Raw genomic sequence first — 15,925 nt, 5'->3', positions numbered from 1 at the left:
AATTCATGAAAAGACTTTTTCTATGAAGCCAAGGTAGACTTGGAAAGAAAACCTGAGCTTCACCAAGAACTGATGAGAGAACAGGAGGTCTAGGGAAGACCTTGAAGGGAAGGGGGGCTTTGAATGGAAGACCCGAAAGGAAAAGGCCACTTGGCTTGTGAAATGTTTGAGCAAGCACTTTGCCATGGATGCATCAAAGCAGGAAAGTTGATGGCCAATAGAACAAGCCCCTTCTGACTCACAGTGATCACACATCAAATCTATGGGTCTGAACTGAAATTCCCTTTTGGGCTTCCAAAGTTTTACACCCTTCCAGAAGTGGACTGCCATACCGTTCTCCTGTGGAACGGCGGGTGGGTTCAAACTGCTTACATTTGGGTTGACTCTTAGTGCTTTAAAACCTGTACCACCATATGTGCTTGCATAGCCACATACCTGAGTTAAATACCGTATATACACGAATATAAGCTGACCCGAGTATAAGCCAAGGTACCTAATTATTACCTGGGAAACCAGAAAAACTGATTGACTCGAGTATAAGCTTAAGGTGGAAAATGCAAAAGCTATTGGTGAGTTTCAATGATCAAAACAAATGAAAATAAAATTACTAAAAACTTAGACATCAGTGGGGTAATGCATTTAAATATTCATTTTAAATAAAAGGACAAGTAAACCAGCACAGTAAGTGGAAAATAGGTTCAACAATAGGTATCAACAATCAATCAGCAACAAGCTAAAATGTAAAAAGTTAAAATCCTTCAAAACTGGATTCCTCATCATCATCCGTATCCCAATGCAGAGCTTCAGCTGGTGTGAAGTCATCATAGACGCTGTCCTCACTGAGATCGCCGTCATCACCATCACTGCTGTCATTTTCATACAAAGCGCAGTCTGCACTGCCATCCATAGCATTACTAATACTACATTTCTGGAAGGCACGTCGCACCATGTCTTCTGGAATGTCTTCCCATGCATCTCGAACCCACTTTGCTATTAGCTCTATGTCAGGCTTCATGAGATTTCCTCCTTTTGTTAGTCGGGCTTGACCAGATGACATCCATTCATGCCACATCCTTTGCACACGGTCTTTACACGGTCTTTAAAAGGCTTAGTCAAAGATACACATCATAGGACGGCTCTGATTGGTTAGATGTGCGTAAACAAACATTCAAAGCCCTGCAGGGTCAGCGGGGCTTTGAATGAACAGCGGAGAAATGGCAATCACCCGCGAGATAAGGGACGCTCATCCTGTTACCTGAGGGGGAGGGGCCCAGCGAGATGTTACACCTCGCTGGGGTACCACTGACCCGTGTATAAGCCGAACCCCAGTTTTTCGGCACATTTTTTGTGCTGAAAAACTCGGCTTATACATGAGTATATACGGTAGGTATTGAGCATCTATATGGGCAATATATTGATATAGGCACCACTTATGCAGTGAGAAAAAATGGTAACTGATGATGGATATAAAAAATAAAGTTATGTCAATGGGAAAAATAAAAAGATAGGTCTCTAGTCATTGAAGGAGTATAGGGTAACACCAAAAGACTAGAGACAACAAATCAGGCGCCACTCCATGGACTGCTCCAAGGCTGGCAAGGAACACTGGACACCCAGGCTACGTCTGCACCGCCCTGGAGAGACGCACTGCTAGTTCAAGTGAGCTAGGGGGTGCAGAGCATACATGATATGCTACTGTCTAAAAACCCTAAGTGTGTGTGTGTGTTTGTGAAGAGAAGACTAACTCAAAAAATGTTTTAAAAATTGTTTTCCCGTGGGCTGGGGAAGAAAAACAATGGAAGGGCAAGAAGGAAAGCTTGGCTTGATGTCTATGAATATTTTTCTTTCCTTTAGAATTTAGCGGTGGATTATGTAAATATGGAATTATAAATAAATGAATAAAAATAATCCCTAAAAATCAAAGACAGAATGAAATAAAGGAACCTAACTGTATATCATATTTTTTCACACACACATGCAAAAATACAAAACAAAACAACAACAGAAAAAGCCCCTTGTAAGAACAGAAGTCAAAGGCTGCTGGTGAGCTTGATATGCTCAGTAGGGCAACCCCCTGGTCTACTTACTGAAGGGAAATTGGGGAGGTGGAGGGGGGTGGAGGTAACGAATACAGCAGTGAAGAGACAGGCCGGTTTAGTACCTGTTGGTGTGATGCAAGCAAGCTAAAGCTGCGAGAGGAGAGGATGGGCTGGCTGGTCTGAAGTTTAAAAAGTTGTATGAATATTGAGCTTATGGACATGGATTTGCCCTAGAGCAGCGGTTCTCAACTTGTGGGCCCCAACCCCTTTGCGGGTCGAACGACCCTTTCGCAGAGGTCACCCTATTCATAACAGTAGCAAAATGACAGTGATGAAGTAGCAATGAAAATAATTTGATGGTTGGGGGTCACCACCACATGAGGAACTGTATGAACGGGTCTCGGCATCAGGAAGGGTGAGAACCCCAGCCTTAGGGGCAAGCTGAAGCAAAGGAACATGTGCATGGGCTCCCAAACCTGCAGCTGGTATTCATTGACCTAGCATGGAAAGCTGGGGCTCAGATGACCAGCACCTACCCCAATGAGGAGAAAAGTGATTGATTCTGTGAGCTAGTGCACATTGGTGCCGTTTTGATGATTGGCTGGCTGTACACTGAACTGTTGTGCTCATTCGTGCAGATGGGCAAACGTACAACCAGAAATGAAAACTCATCACATCAAGAAGCATTCTTGTCCCATCCCGACTGGCTTGTTAGGGACAGACAATTTACAAATTGGATATCTAAAATGGGAGCAGATAAAAGCATGAATTGACGGGCTTACAACCTCTTACCTCTTATGGGTGTGAAGAAAAACAGATGATTGGACAGGGATTAGTAAATCCTTCCCTATGAATAGGACAATAGCTTGAAGAGCCAGCGGATGGCCTACAGGGACTTATTTAATGGGGCTCTTTCTAGTCAAAGTCTTCAACTTCCACCGAATGACATTTTCCTGCATGAGCCTAAGAAAGCAATGGGAGTGGAGATACTGACAGGATTCATCTGTGAGTGATTTCGAACAAGATTCCCTGGAGTCCCATCCTGCTACATATAAAATAAGCCCTCTTAGAAGCAGGTTGAGGGGTCTCATAACCAGAAAGAGCCAGGAGTAATACTTATCCTCTGGACCCAAATTCCCTATGCAGCGAACTTCCTGGATCCAGAGGACAGCTCCAACATCAGAGGAGGAGCAGCAGAACCAGGAACAGAGCATGGAGCAGAGCGATGGATTTCTCAGCCCACGGAGCAAGTGAAGCGGAGTGTCTTTGTGCAGGAGGCTGACTGGCAGGGTGAGGGGCCTTTGAACACTTAATTAGGGAAATTGAACTTGCTAACCTAGAAAGGTGGAGACTGAGGCTTACTGCAGGTACCCCCAGACACAGGATTTGTTGACCCACAGAGGTTGAGCTGCAAGTCTCTTGGTTGAGGCTTATAGTAGAGTGGTACACCTCTTCAGGTATTTATTAGTATACCTGAAAGAATGTGTAACATGTCCTGATAAACAACTCATTCCTGAGCATTTGTCATTGACATTGCAACTTGTTGACTTCCTTAATAAACCCTTTAATCGTGAAGGTTGTCTGAGTGCTGTGTAACCACTGCAATGGATCTTACAACCCAAAGAGGTAAAACAGAGAACACGAAACTAACTCAATCATCACTAACGTTTCCTGAGCAATTACCACGTGTTATACACACATGGACAGGCACTTTAATTGTTAGCTATTACACATTAGATGTGATATCTCAAGTACTCTTCAGATAAAATAATTAAGACAGGTATTATTATTTGCAGTTTACTGAAGTTAAAATAGAAAGTAGCTGATGGTGCCCGGCTATCAAAAGATAGAGTGTCGGGGGTCTTAAAGGCTTGAAGATAAAACAAGTGGCCATCTAGTGGCCACCCAGCAACAAAGCCCACATGGAAGAAGCACACCAGCCTGGGCAATCACGAGGTGTCAATAGGATCAGGTATCAGGCATCAAAGAACAAAAAATCATATCATTGTGAATGAGGAGGAGTGCGGAGCGGAGATGTAAAGTCCATCTGTAGGCAATTGGACATCCCCTTACAGAAGGGTTGCGGGGAGGAGACAAGCCAGTCAGGATACAGTGTAGCAACGATGAAACATACAACTTTCCTCTAGCTCTTTAATGCTTCCTGCCCCCCACCACCACTATCATGATCCCAGTTCTACCTTACACATCCAGCTAGACCAGAGCATGTATCAGGTACAGATAAGAGTTTGCAACACAGGGAATCCAGGACAGATAAACCCCTCAGGACGAATATTGTGAGTAGTCATACCAGGAGGGGAAGGGGAAGGTGGGGGGACAAAGGGGGAACCAATCACAATGATCTACCTATAACCACCTCCCAGGGGGGTGGACAACAGAAAAGTGGGTGAAGGAAGACATTGGTCAGTATAAGACATGAAAAATTAATAATAATTTATAAATTATCAAAGGTTCATGAGGGAGGGAGGGAAAAATGAGAAGCTGATATCAAGGGTTCAAGTAGAAAGCAAATGTTTTGAAAATAATGATGGCAACATATGTACAAATGTGCTTGGTGCAATGGATGGATGGATGGATGGATGGATGGATGGATGGATGGATATAAGAATTGTACACGCCCCAATGAAAGGATTAAAAAAAAAAAGAAGGTAGGCAGGTAGCTTGTTCATGCTCATAAAGACTAGGTTGAAAGTGTTATCCTACTACCCACCATCCAACGATTTTGCCTGACCTAGTCCAGACTCTCTCCTTCCTCTCTCCCCCTTCCAATTCTACAGACAGGCTTTCGAACCTTTTAGTCATTCTCTACTCGGGCCCTTTCCCCACCCTACAGACATAGAACCAGCATTCTCATCTTAAAAAAAAAACAACACTATCCATTAAATACATAAGGCTTCTATGAGTAGGCTACTACATGAGGATATTAAATAAAATCTAAGAAAGCCGGAGATTCAATTCAAATACATTTAACAGAAAAATTAGTAGTACTTCAATACAATCCTAATATTTACTTGTATTGCTCTTCTGTGTTCCTTATTAATGAGAAGACAGAGATCTTTTTTTTCCTTCACTCTTTTGCAGTCTGAATTCTGCTCCTTCTACTAATAAGAAGATCCGTTTCCATCCAGTTGATTCCAATTCATAGTGACTTTATATAGGATTTCCAAGATTGTATATGTTTCCTTATCTCTCACCCTCGGAGCAGCTGGGGAGTTTGAACTTCAGACCTTGCAATTAGCAGCCTGGTGCCTACTCAACAGTGCCTCCAGGGGTCCTTGGCAAAGTAGTGCCTTTAAAAGTAGTGTACGATCTTCAAAATACCTAATCCATTATCTTTTCCCATACTCAATCTTTCTCCTTCTTCCCCCTCAAAGCACTACGTTCCGTTGATTACTATGGCATTTGGGCATTTTAATTTGATGTTATTTTTTAAACCAGTGCAATCTGATTGTGTGTGTGTGCTAGTTGTTGCACCTTACGCTCAATCTTATTTTTTGAACATTATAGGAATATTTTCAAATTTACATTTCTAGCCTAAGCACTTTCCCAAACTTTGCAACTGCCAATGACAATCACCACAAGCTAAACATGATTAATGTTGTGTTAATGGGAACAATTTTTTCCAGTGGTCCAACTGGGAACTTTGCAGTTATTTCTATTGGATTCCCTGTGCTCCGCAGAAGTCCCTGGGTCACACCACACCAAGGTTTCCTTCTCCGTGACCTGTGCCATCGCCTCTACGCAGACGCTTTGGCCACGTGTGGACACCCGGAATACCTGCCGCATGCTCTCCCTACCTCCACTCTTCCCCTTTAGCAGGCCAAGGAATGGAGAGTGTGCTCAGAAGATATTTCTGCCAGTGCTGACCTGACCCTAGAGAATCACTTTTCTCTCCTCAGTGTTAATACTGTGCTTTAAATTCGGTAGTTTTAAAGTAAGCATCGCTTTCTGCGTCTCTTATCCCACTCGTTTAGCAAATCATATGCACCTTCTTTTTGTGGTGACTACTTTATGCGGACGACCTGCGTGCGCAGCTGCATAGGGTCCAGGGCGGTTCCACGGTAGAATTCTGGCCTTCATGTGGGCGACGTGGTTGGTTTGGTTTCACATTCAGCAGAACTTCCAGAGTCAAGCAGGCTGAGAAGGAAAGGGGGCCTGATGATCTTCTTCAGAACAATCAGTCAATAGAAGCCCTCTGGAATGAGCCCATCTTTTGGATCATTGCCATGAGGCAGAGGCCAACTCAGTGGCAAGAATGACCAGCAGCCAACTAATAGGCAGCGTCCTGGAGACAAGGAATATGGCTTAGTGCCATCCTCTTCCTTCAGGCTCTACACATGGCAGATATTTAGTAGACATCAGTCCTTGATATGCACTGTACATTGCTGCTCAGAAAAGGAGGTGGCATTTTATGCTTTTTGGAAAAATGTTATGTTCGCTATCTCAAAAACAGCATCCCTTATTTCCGTTCTGCTTATAATCTATTTCTCCCCAGCTAAGCTGTCTAGTGGCTAATTATACGTAAAATCCAGAAGTTGTCCTTGGTTCTTCTTTCTCCTCTTTCTAGTCTTTCTACCAGCAGGTTCTGAAAACTGATTTCAAAATAGATCCTGCATATGCCCACTTGTCTCTATTCAAATGGCTGTTCCCTCATCACACTAGCCTCCGCCGCTCTCCTAACTACTTTCTAACCTTTCCAGGACTCATTTCTAAATACAAATCAGACCCCATCACACCCTCATTAAAAACACTCTGGGGGGGAGAGGGGGAGCAGGGAGGAAAGGGGGAAAAAAAGAAAAGAAAAATGAGGAGCTGATTCCAGGAGCCCAAGCAGAAAGCAGGTGTTTTGAGAATGATGAGGGCAACAAATGTGTAAGTGTGCTTTACACGACTGATGTATGTATGGATTGTAATAAGAGTTCTATGAGCCCCAATAAAATGGTTTTAAAAACCAGTCTAAGAGCTCCCCTGTACACTCAGAATAGGATCTGAATGCTTTACCATGACCTCCCAGGCTCTGTGTGCCCTGGCTCCTGGTTCTGTTATTTCAAATCGTATTGTTTACCTTCTAGATCATCAGGCTCTGGTCACTGTGACCAACCCTAGGGCAGGATAGGTTTGTTCCTGTTGGGGAGACTTTGTGAATTCTTGTTTTCATTTGTCTTTAATATTCTAGTCTCAGAACCCTGCAACCCAAAATAAGTGGCTCTCTGCCCATCTGACCACTCTCAGTCAATCACATTATTTACTATCTTCACACCACCTGTGTCTATCTGCCTGTCTATTTCTGTTTATTCACATTCACGCTCCTTTATGCTCGCCAAAGCTTAAACCTCTCACTTTGTCAATCATATTGACACTATTGATTCCAGAACACTGAAGTGACACCTAAACCAATCAAACCAAGCACATGGCCATCAAGCTAATCATAACCCATAGCAACTCTGTTACGGGTTTCTGAAACTACCCATCTTTACGGAATCATACATGCTCATCTTCCAGTGACAGCCTTGAATTGCTGACATTCCATTTAGCGATCCAACACTTATCTCAGAATGCCACTCAAACAACAGAAACTCATACCATTGAGTCAATTCTGGCTCATAATGACCATATGAACAGAGAACTGTCCTATGGGTTTCCAAGGAAGTCTCATCCTTCTCCCAGCTGGTGGATTCAACCTGCTGCCCTTGTGGATTGCAGTCCAACAGGTAGTCCACTATGCCACCACTCCTTTACAATGCCACCAAGGCTCCATAAATGGCACATACCAAAGCCAAAGTCACTGCCAATTCCAAGAGGAGCTAAATAAATGACAGGAATAATTTGATGAGATGTGATCTTAATTGATATCCTCAATATTGCTATAAATGACACAATAAAAGGCAGGAAAGTTGAGGCGCACAATTAACTTCCCCCAAAGTCACATAGCAAGTTATGGACAGAGAATGTCCTTAAAACAGAACTCAATCTTGGGGAAATAGATGTATGTGTCTATATTTATAGGTTAAGTATTAAGGTGGCGGAAGGACCTTGGGCCTCTACTCAAACACTCCCTCAATGCATTAATACTTTCTTTTATTAAATTGGAACTCTATGATGCTCACTCTCCCGACACAACTGCTGAAGCCAAAGTGGGTGAACAAGTAAATGTGGTGAAGAAAGCTGATGGTGCCTGGCTATCAAAAGAGATAGTGACTGGGGTCTTAAAGGCTTGAAGATAAACAAGCGGCCATCTAGCTCAGAAGCAACAAAGTCCACATGGAAGAACACACCAGCCTGTGTGATCGAGTGGTCCCGAAGGGATCAGTTACCAGGCATCAAAGAACAAAAAATCATATCATTGGCTGCACACCTCCATGATAGGATCGCTGAAGACAAATGGGTGCATAAGCAAATGTGGTGAAGAAAGCTGATGGTGCCCAGCTATCAAAAGAGATAGTGTCTGGGGTCTTAAAGGCTTAAAGGTGAACAAGCGGCCATCTAGCTCAGAAGCAAAAAAGCCCACATGGAAGAAGCACACCAGCCAGTGCGATCACAAGGTGCCAAAGGGACCAGGTATAAGGCATCATGCAAAAAAAAAAGATATATGTGTGTATATGTATATATGTGTGTGTGTGTGTGTGTGTGTGTATATATATATATATATATATATATATATATATATATATATATACCATATTGAATAAAGGAGGAAGTGCAGAGTGGAGACCCAAGGCCCAAGTGTCGGCCAATGGAGATCCCCTCATAGAGGGGTTTAGGAGAGGAGATGGGACAATCAGGGTGCGAGGTAGTACCGATGAAGAACACAGCTTTCCCCCAGATCCTGGATGCTTCCTCCCCCCAACTACCATGATCCGAATTCTACCTTGCAGGGCTGGATAGGGCAGACGTTGTACACTGGTACATATGAGGGCTGGAGGCACAGGGAATCCAGGGTGGATGATACCTTCAGGACCAAGGGTGTGAGGGGCGATGCTGGGAGAGTGGAGGGTGAGTGGGTTGGACAGGGGGAACTGATTACAAGGACCCACATGTGACCTCCTCCCTGGGAGAGGTCCGGCAGAGAAGGGGGGGAAGGGAGACTCCGGATAGGGCAAGATATGACAAAATAACGATGTATAAATTACCAAGGGCACATGAGGGAGGAGGGAGTGGGGAGGGAGGGGGGAAAAAAAAGAGGACCTGATGCAAAGGGCTTAAGTGGAGAGCAAATGCTTTGAGAATGATTGGGGCAGGGAATGTATGGATGTGCTTTATACAATTGATGTATGTATATGTATGGATTGTGATAAGAATTGTATGAGCCCCTAATAAAATGTAAAAAAAAAACAGAACTCAATCTTTAAGTTCTCCGTTCAGTGTTTCTGCTATTATAATGCTAATATGTTCATTTTAAACCCTTTTAAATAATTTTTAACACTCATTAAATCCTTTTCATAAGCATGGCAACATTTTTTAATGGAAGAATAAGCCAAAAAACAAGCTCACTATCATCGAGTCAATGCAGACTCAGAGCAACCCTTTAGGGCAAGGTAGAACTGCCCCTGTGAGTTTCTGAGACTGTGACTCTTTACAGGAGTAGAAAGCCCTGTCTTTCTGAGGTTCTTTCAAACTGCAGACGTTGTGGTTATCAGCCCAACTCATTTCCACCAGAGATCCTTCAACAGAAGAATAGATTCTAAGAAAAATCTATGACATATTCAACTCAAACATAAAGTGAAAAGGTAAATGTTTTATATACATATATATCATTTATTTGTTCAACTATATGTAATTTTTCTCTATATATAAGTTTGAAAGACACATACAATACTCAATTGTTATCTTTACAAAACAGAATTTGTAAGATGGTGAAAGCAAAAGTTACAAGAGCAGACAATGTATACGTGCACATAGCTCTTAGATCCTCTAACCTTTCCTTTCTCCTCCCAGCATCTCTCTTTAAAATTCCCAGGAAAGAACCCAAAGATTAAGCATGAGGTTGAATTTTAAGATTGTACTATAAAAATCTTTACAAAATCTCCCTGCGGATAATAAGACTGTTCAAATTGTTTTTAAGACAGCACACAAAAACCCCACTTATATATTGTTACCATAGAAACAATACCAGCACTCAAAGATGCCCCATTAAAAGTGGATGGCTCAAACCATTTGAACCTACCCTTTCAAAAGCCATTCGTTGATGGGTGTGATGGACAACAGCTGAAGAAGCAGCCAGATGGCTGCTGGGAAGAAGGCAAGTGTAAATATCTGAATGAGAAAGTGTAGTTTTAGATGCAGCAAAGCGCTGGTCAGCTCCTGGAAAAATAGAGGACACAAAACAACAAATATAAGAGAACTATTTCTGAAGAGAAACTGCTACTCAAAGAATCAAAATTTATTAGCATTTGATTTGAAGTTATTTCGGAATTAAAAGCTTAAGCAGTATCCATATGCATAACGGACAGAATTTTAAGAGAAAAAAAAGCCACTGTGATTAGAAAAGTATTTTGATATAAAATTTCTGAAATATCCTAATATCTTTGAAAGAAACAGCATACCTAGAAAATTCAGATTTGTACTGTTATCGGTTTGAGAACTGTTGACACTATAAAAATATGGATATTTAGGAACATTAAAAAACATCTTATTTAGAAATGTTTGCAGGAAGTTGGAATTTGGCAAGATTTTACGGATTCTACACACAAATGGTATTTTTACATATTTTCCTCAATGAGATATTTTTCTAACTTTATATTGTAAACTGGGTATAGGATTTCAGAGCAAATCAGTTTCTCATCAATAATTCATATACATTGTGTTACATGTCATTGATGACAGTCCCCACAAAGTAATGTCACTCCTTCTACTTCTGCCCTGTGCCTCCTGTTTCCATTCCCCATTCTTTCTTAACTAAGGTGACCAGATTTTAACATTGGTAAAGCAGGACACCAGCGGGACACCATTGATAAAACTCACATTCTGGTGAAATAGCCACATGGCAGCCAAAAACCACACACCCTAGCTTGTCATGCATTCTTTCCAAAAATCGGGAATTTTTTAAAACGCCACGGGACGTGGGGAAAAATTGTTCAAAATTGGGACTTTCCCGCCAGAAGCGGGACATCTGGTCACCTTATTCTTAACCCCTCTGAAAGTTTTCCTTGGGAAAAAGTCCCCCTTTTGATCTAAAATGTTCCACTATTCTAAAGAGGGACCTGCCTCCCTCCATACCATTCCCCTTATAGACCTGTGTATGGCTTGGCTGAAAATTGAACAATGGGAGAAAGTTCAGTGCCACATCGGAAGAGTGCCTGAAGGCCATAGCCTTGGGGGGTACCATGAGTTTTGCTCTAATTTTCCTCCTGCTCGTCCAGGACCTTCTAATGTGACCCTTTGCAGAGCAGTCAGCAGTGACAGCTGGGCACCATCTAGTTCTTCTGGTCTCAGGGTCAAGGGGCCTGCAGTTCATGGGCTCCAAAAAGCTAACTATTTCTAGCTTCTTCGACTTTCTTCTCTTCTTGCTCTGGACGGGGAGAGGCCAAGAGTGGTACCTATGATGGCCACTTTTAAGATCCTATTTTCTACTCACCAACAAAGCACCATGTAAAACTTTTTCTTTGTGAACTATTTTGTACCACTTGACTTTGATGGCCCCAAGACCTTGGTGCTGAGCCTCCAGGTCCGGTGACTCATTCCAAGGTGATGGCTAAGAAATTTTCATAACTTTGACCCCTGCATATGCTACTCTACTCATAAATATATGTGCAGCATATGTAAATACATATGTAGAAATATCATCGGCAAAGCCTACATATATTCACGAGTTTAAAAGATTCCTCAATGATATTCTGTGATGCAAAATGGGTTTTTCTCCAAAAATTAACTCCTGAAACTTTTTGAACACCAGCTACATGCCAGGCTCTGAGCTCGGCCCATTATGTGTTGTCTCATTTAATCCTCAGACTCCACCATTAGGCAGATATTAGTATCCTATTTACTAAGGAGGAAATTGGAGTTGAGAGCTACTGCAGGGACGTTCAGAATCAAACCCGTTTCTGGCATTCTCTCAAATCCATGTTGTTCTTGCATTACATACATCACAGTTGTCTCAGGACGGAGTAGGTGGGAATGGGGTGCACATTACACATGACAAGCCAGGTACATCTTAAGAGCCATTTGCTAAAAAAGGATAATTCGTTAACCTTTTAGGTTCAAATGTATGCAAACTATCAAACATTTGCATTTGGATGTCTTGGAGTTAAGTGTTACATCTATGCAATTCCAATAAAACAAATTTGTAGGATAGTATAAAAATCATAGTTTGCATTCATGTAGGCAATCACTGATTGTAAATGAGGCACTTCCCTGCCCATCCCCTCCCCACCCCTGCCATTTGTTCAAATAAAAAGTTCAGGGGTCCTCTACCTCATAGTCATTACTCAAAATGCATCCCTTTAATAAACTGTAGTCTAGTGTGGACTCAGGAACTGGATGGCTTAGTGATTATGCATTACACTGCTAACTGCAAAGTGAAGAGTTCAAAACCACCAGCGGCTCTTTGGAAGAACAATGGGGCTTTTTATTTCCGTAAAGAATACCGTCTCAGAAACTCACAGGAGCAGTTCTGTTTCACCCTGCCATTTAGGGTAGGATCACTATGAGTTGGCATCAACTCAACGGCAGTGAGTTTGGTTTGGTGTTTTGAATATGGACTCATTTACTGATCACCAATTCAGGAATCTTTCCGTGGCTCCCATTACCTATCCCCCAGTGTGGACACAACAGCTCCCAGGTGCTATCTGGGCAACTGGAAAGCTGGGTCTCATTCAGAGGCAGACAGCAACATTGGGGGAGGGGAGGGTCTTGGTGGTACAGTGGGTTAAGCACACACCAGCCACTCCCCTGGGAAAAGGTATGGCCGCCTGCTCCTGGAAAGCTTTACAAGGCTCATAAAGGGTCCTACTTTGTCCTACAGGGCCCTCTGAGTGGGAATCTACTTGGGTACAGTAGGTTTGGTTATTTAGATTGGGGCAACAACATCGGAAACACCAGAAGCCACAGTGGGGCCTTGGATCAGACCGAACTGTTCCAAGATAATGCAAACCATCCTTCAACTGAATAAGAACTCTTAAAGTTACACACCCAGAGTACAGAGAACTCTCAGCAAACTTGGGACTAAGTGACATTTAAATATATTCAGGGGCATTTGGCATGCCATACTTTTCATTTAAAGGAATATAGCAACAAGTGATTAATCAGAATACAGTACCTAAGGCATTTTCATAACATTTGGTAGAAAGATAAATAACTTTTTTGAAAAGTAATTGGGGAACACACATCAAATATTGTAATACAATCATATTCCCCAAAATAAAAATGTCATACCTAGGTATTTATGAGATATAAAAAATGATGATAAACATTTATACACAGAACTTATCACACAATTATCTCAGTAGCGTGAAATATGGGAACAACAAAAATCTCCCCAAATGGGAAAATAATTAAATAACTTACAGTGTAAACAGAGTGTTATGAGCTATTAAAACTAGACTGGGAATAAGGTGGGAATCCATGGTCTCTCCTATTTTACTGAACAGAAATCCAGGTAGTCGATGGAGAATAACCTGCAATTCATTTCCACATTCAGCGAGTACTGGCACCCTTCTGTCACAATTTAAATTCCACCTGTTACTTGTTCTAAACGCCACGTACCAGTTACATCTTATAAATTACCTAAATGGCACCCATGGAACACTGGTAAACTGTAAGATGCATCCATACAGTATGCATCAACTGACAGAAGACTCATCTCTCTTCAGAAGACGGGCAGGAGGTTTTGAAAGGCTGAACTTCCTGTTGGCTAACCATGTTAATCAATGACATCGCCACCCACCGAAACAAAAAACATTGCCAGTGAGTGAAGTCCAACCCTATGTTGGGTTTTCAAAGCTGTAAAACTTTATAGGAGCGTATAGCCTCGTCCTTCTCGGAGCAGATGGTGATATGAACCGTGGGCCTCGCGTTTAGCTACGTCTAAATTCTCACTGCCATCAAGTCAGTTCTGATGCCGAGCAACCCTATGGGACAGGGAACACTGCCCCTGTGGGTTTCCAAGGCTGTACACTTTTACAGGTGCAGAAAACCTCATCTTTGGAGTGGCTGGTGGTTCAAACTGCTGACCTTGGGGTTATAAGCCCAACCGGTAACCCAGAACGCCACCCATGTGCCTGAAAACATGTTTGGGGGATTAAAAAAAGACTAAAAGATAAACTGGTGTTAATAGTTTCTTTTATTCTTCTAAGCTCTCTACAATGGATAAAAATAGCATTTATCATCAGGAAAAGAAATGTCCCAAAATAAATATAACCAGAAAACACGAGTTGACTTAACAAGTGGCACTTAGAAACATTGGACATGGCATCAGCAGAATGGTAGAGTACAACAAAACTGAAAACCCACTGCCGTTGAGTTGATTGCAACTCGTAATGACCCTAAAGGTCAGAAGAGAATTGCTCCTGAGGGTTTCCAGGCTGTGAATCATTCCTGAAGCAGCAGCCTCATCTTTCTCCTATGGAGCGGCTGGTGAATTCAAAATGCTGACCTTGTGGTTCCCAACCCAACTGCTAACCCACGACTACAGCACCAACGCTCCTCCGAAACCATCAAAAGCCCAGTAACAGGAATCACGAGGGCCTACAGAATATGCTGGGTCATGAGAGGCCGCTTAACAACAGGCTTTATGAAGTATTCCTGAGAAGAATACATTGCAAGATGGCCACAAAAACCCAGGAGCATCTACTTTCTATACCTAATTTGTATGACCATAAAATAGATTTATAACTAGATTATATTTAAAACCAGAAAATAAATTACCCAGAACTAAAAAATAAATATATTTATAACCATAAAAGTAAGCAAACACTATATAATTCAAATTCAAACCTAAAGCTTAGGGTCACATACCCATCTAAGTACCATGATCAATAACTAGAAAGATGAGTCAGTATGTATTTCGTTTATTCACCTGTAAAGTAAGTTAAATCCCATTACAATAGACTTGCTGATTATATCAGAGTCTCACTGACAGGCAGCATCAAAAAATGCTGATAATCAGGGCCTCTAGCTGGACGGAGAAATATTTTCATTACATACCAATTTCCTTTCCAATACATGTTTGACCTTAGTCTGACCTTTCTGATCGACTCAGCTCTGGGCTTGAAACAAGCAGCATGAGTCTACAGTTTGGAATTTGTCCTATTTATTTCCAAGTTAATGGGATACAATAAAATGTTGTGAAAATCGCTTTTTAAAAATCAAGAAAAAACATGTATGATCATCTTCCCCATACGGGACCCTCCTTGAGACCTTGGGCTTCCTGCTCATCATGGCTAAGAGCGTTCCAGTTATTACATGTACAGGTTTATTCCAAAGAACATGCGTCTGGATGTATCTCTGCAATCAGGGGATGGCTGCAGACAAACGCTCTCAGTGACACACTGGTCTCAGCGGTTTTTAAATAAAAAGGTCCTGTCCAAAGTGGCTGCCATGGGGACCGACTGGGCCATTTAAATTCAAGGCGGAGGTCAGCTCCGAAGGTTATGGGGACTGTCTTTTAGGGTCTCAAATGGATTTTCCCTAAGGCCCCAGGATGATCACAGGTGCTCATTAATAAGATGTTTAAGAAATCTGCAAACTGCATTGGTGAGAACAAGGCCTGGAAATTTTGAACCCCCTCCAGATGGCCAAACCTGGTGCTTGGTCGTGTTGCAAACGGAGGCGCACGGAATTCTTTGGGGAGGGCTCCCCAAACCCCATCACTGCCCTTGAGTCAGTGCTGACTCATCGCAACCACCTGTGGGTTTCCAATGTCTTTCTCCTCC

The 15,925-nt window shown here is 42.3% G+C and overlaps 1 protein-coding gene across 1 annotated transcript in view; it reads right to left on the bottom strand.

Moving 5' to 3' along the window:
- The window catches only part of SLC10A7 (solute carrier family 10 member 7), a 289,125-nt gene that overhangs the window by 260,407 nt on the left and 12,793 nt on the right, over positions 1–15,925 (bottom strand). The window contains exon 3 of the mRNA XM_075543721.1: positions 10,222–10,358. Within this exon, the coding sequence (XP_075399836.1) occupies positions 10,222–10,358 (137 nt within the window). The remainder of the gene's footprint in view (positions 1–10,221; positions 10,359–15,925) is intronic.

Source organism: Tenrec ecaudatus, chromosome 3 (assembly GCF_050624435.1).
Source record: "Tenrec ecaudatus isolate mTenEca1 chromosome 3, mTenEca1.hap1, whole genome shotgun sequence".
Taxonomy (NCBI): Eukaryota; Metazoa; Chordata; class Mammalia; order Afrosoricida; family Tenrecidae; genus Tenrec; species Tenrec ecaudatus.
This window is presented reverse-complemented; position numbering and strand designations above follow the sequence as displayed.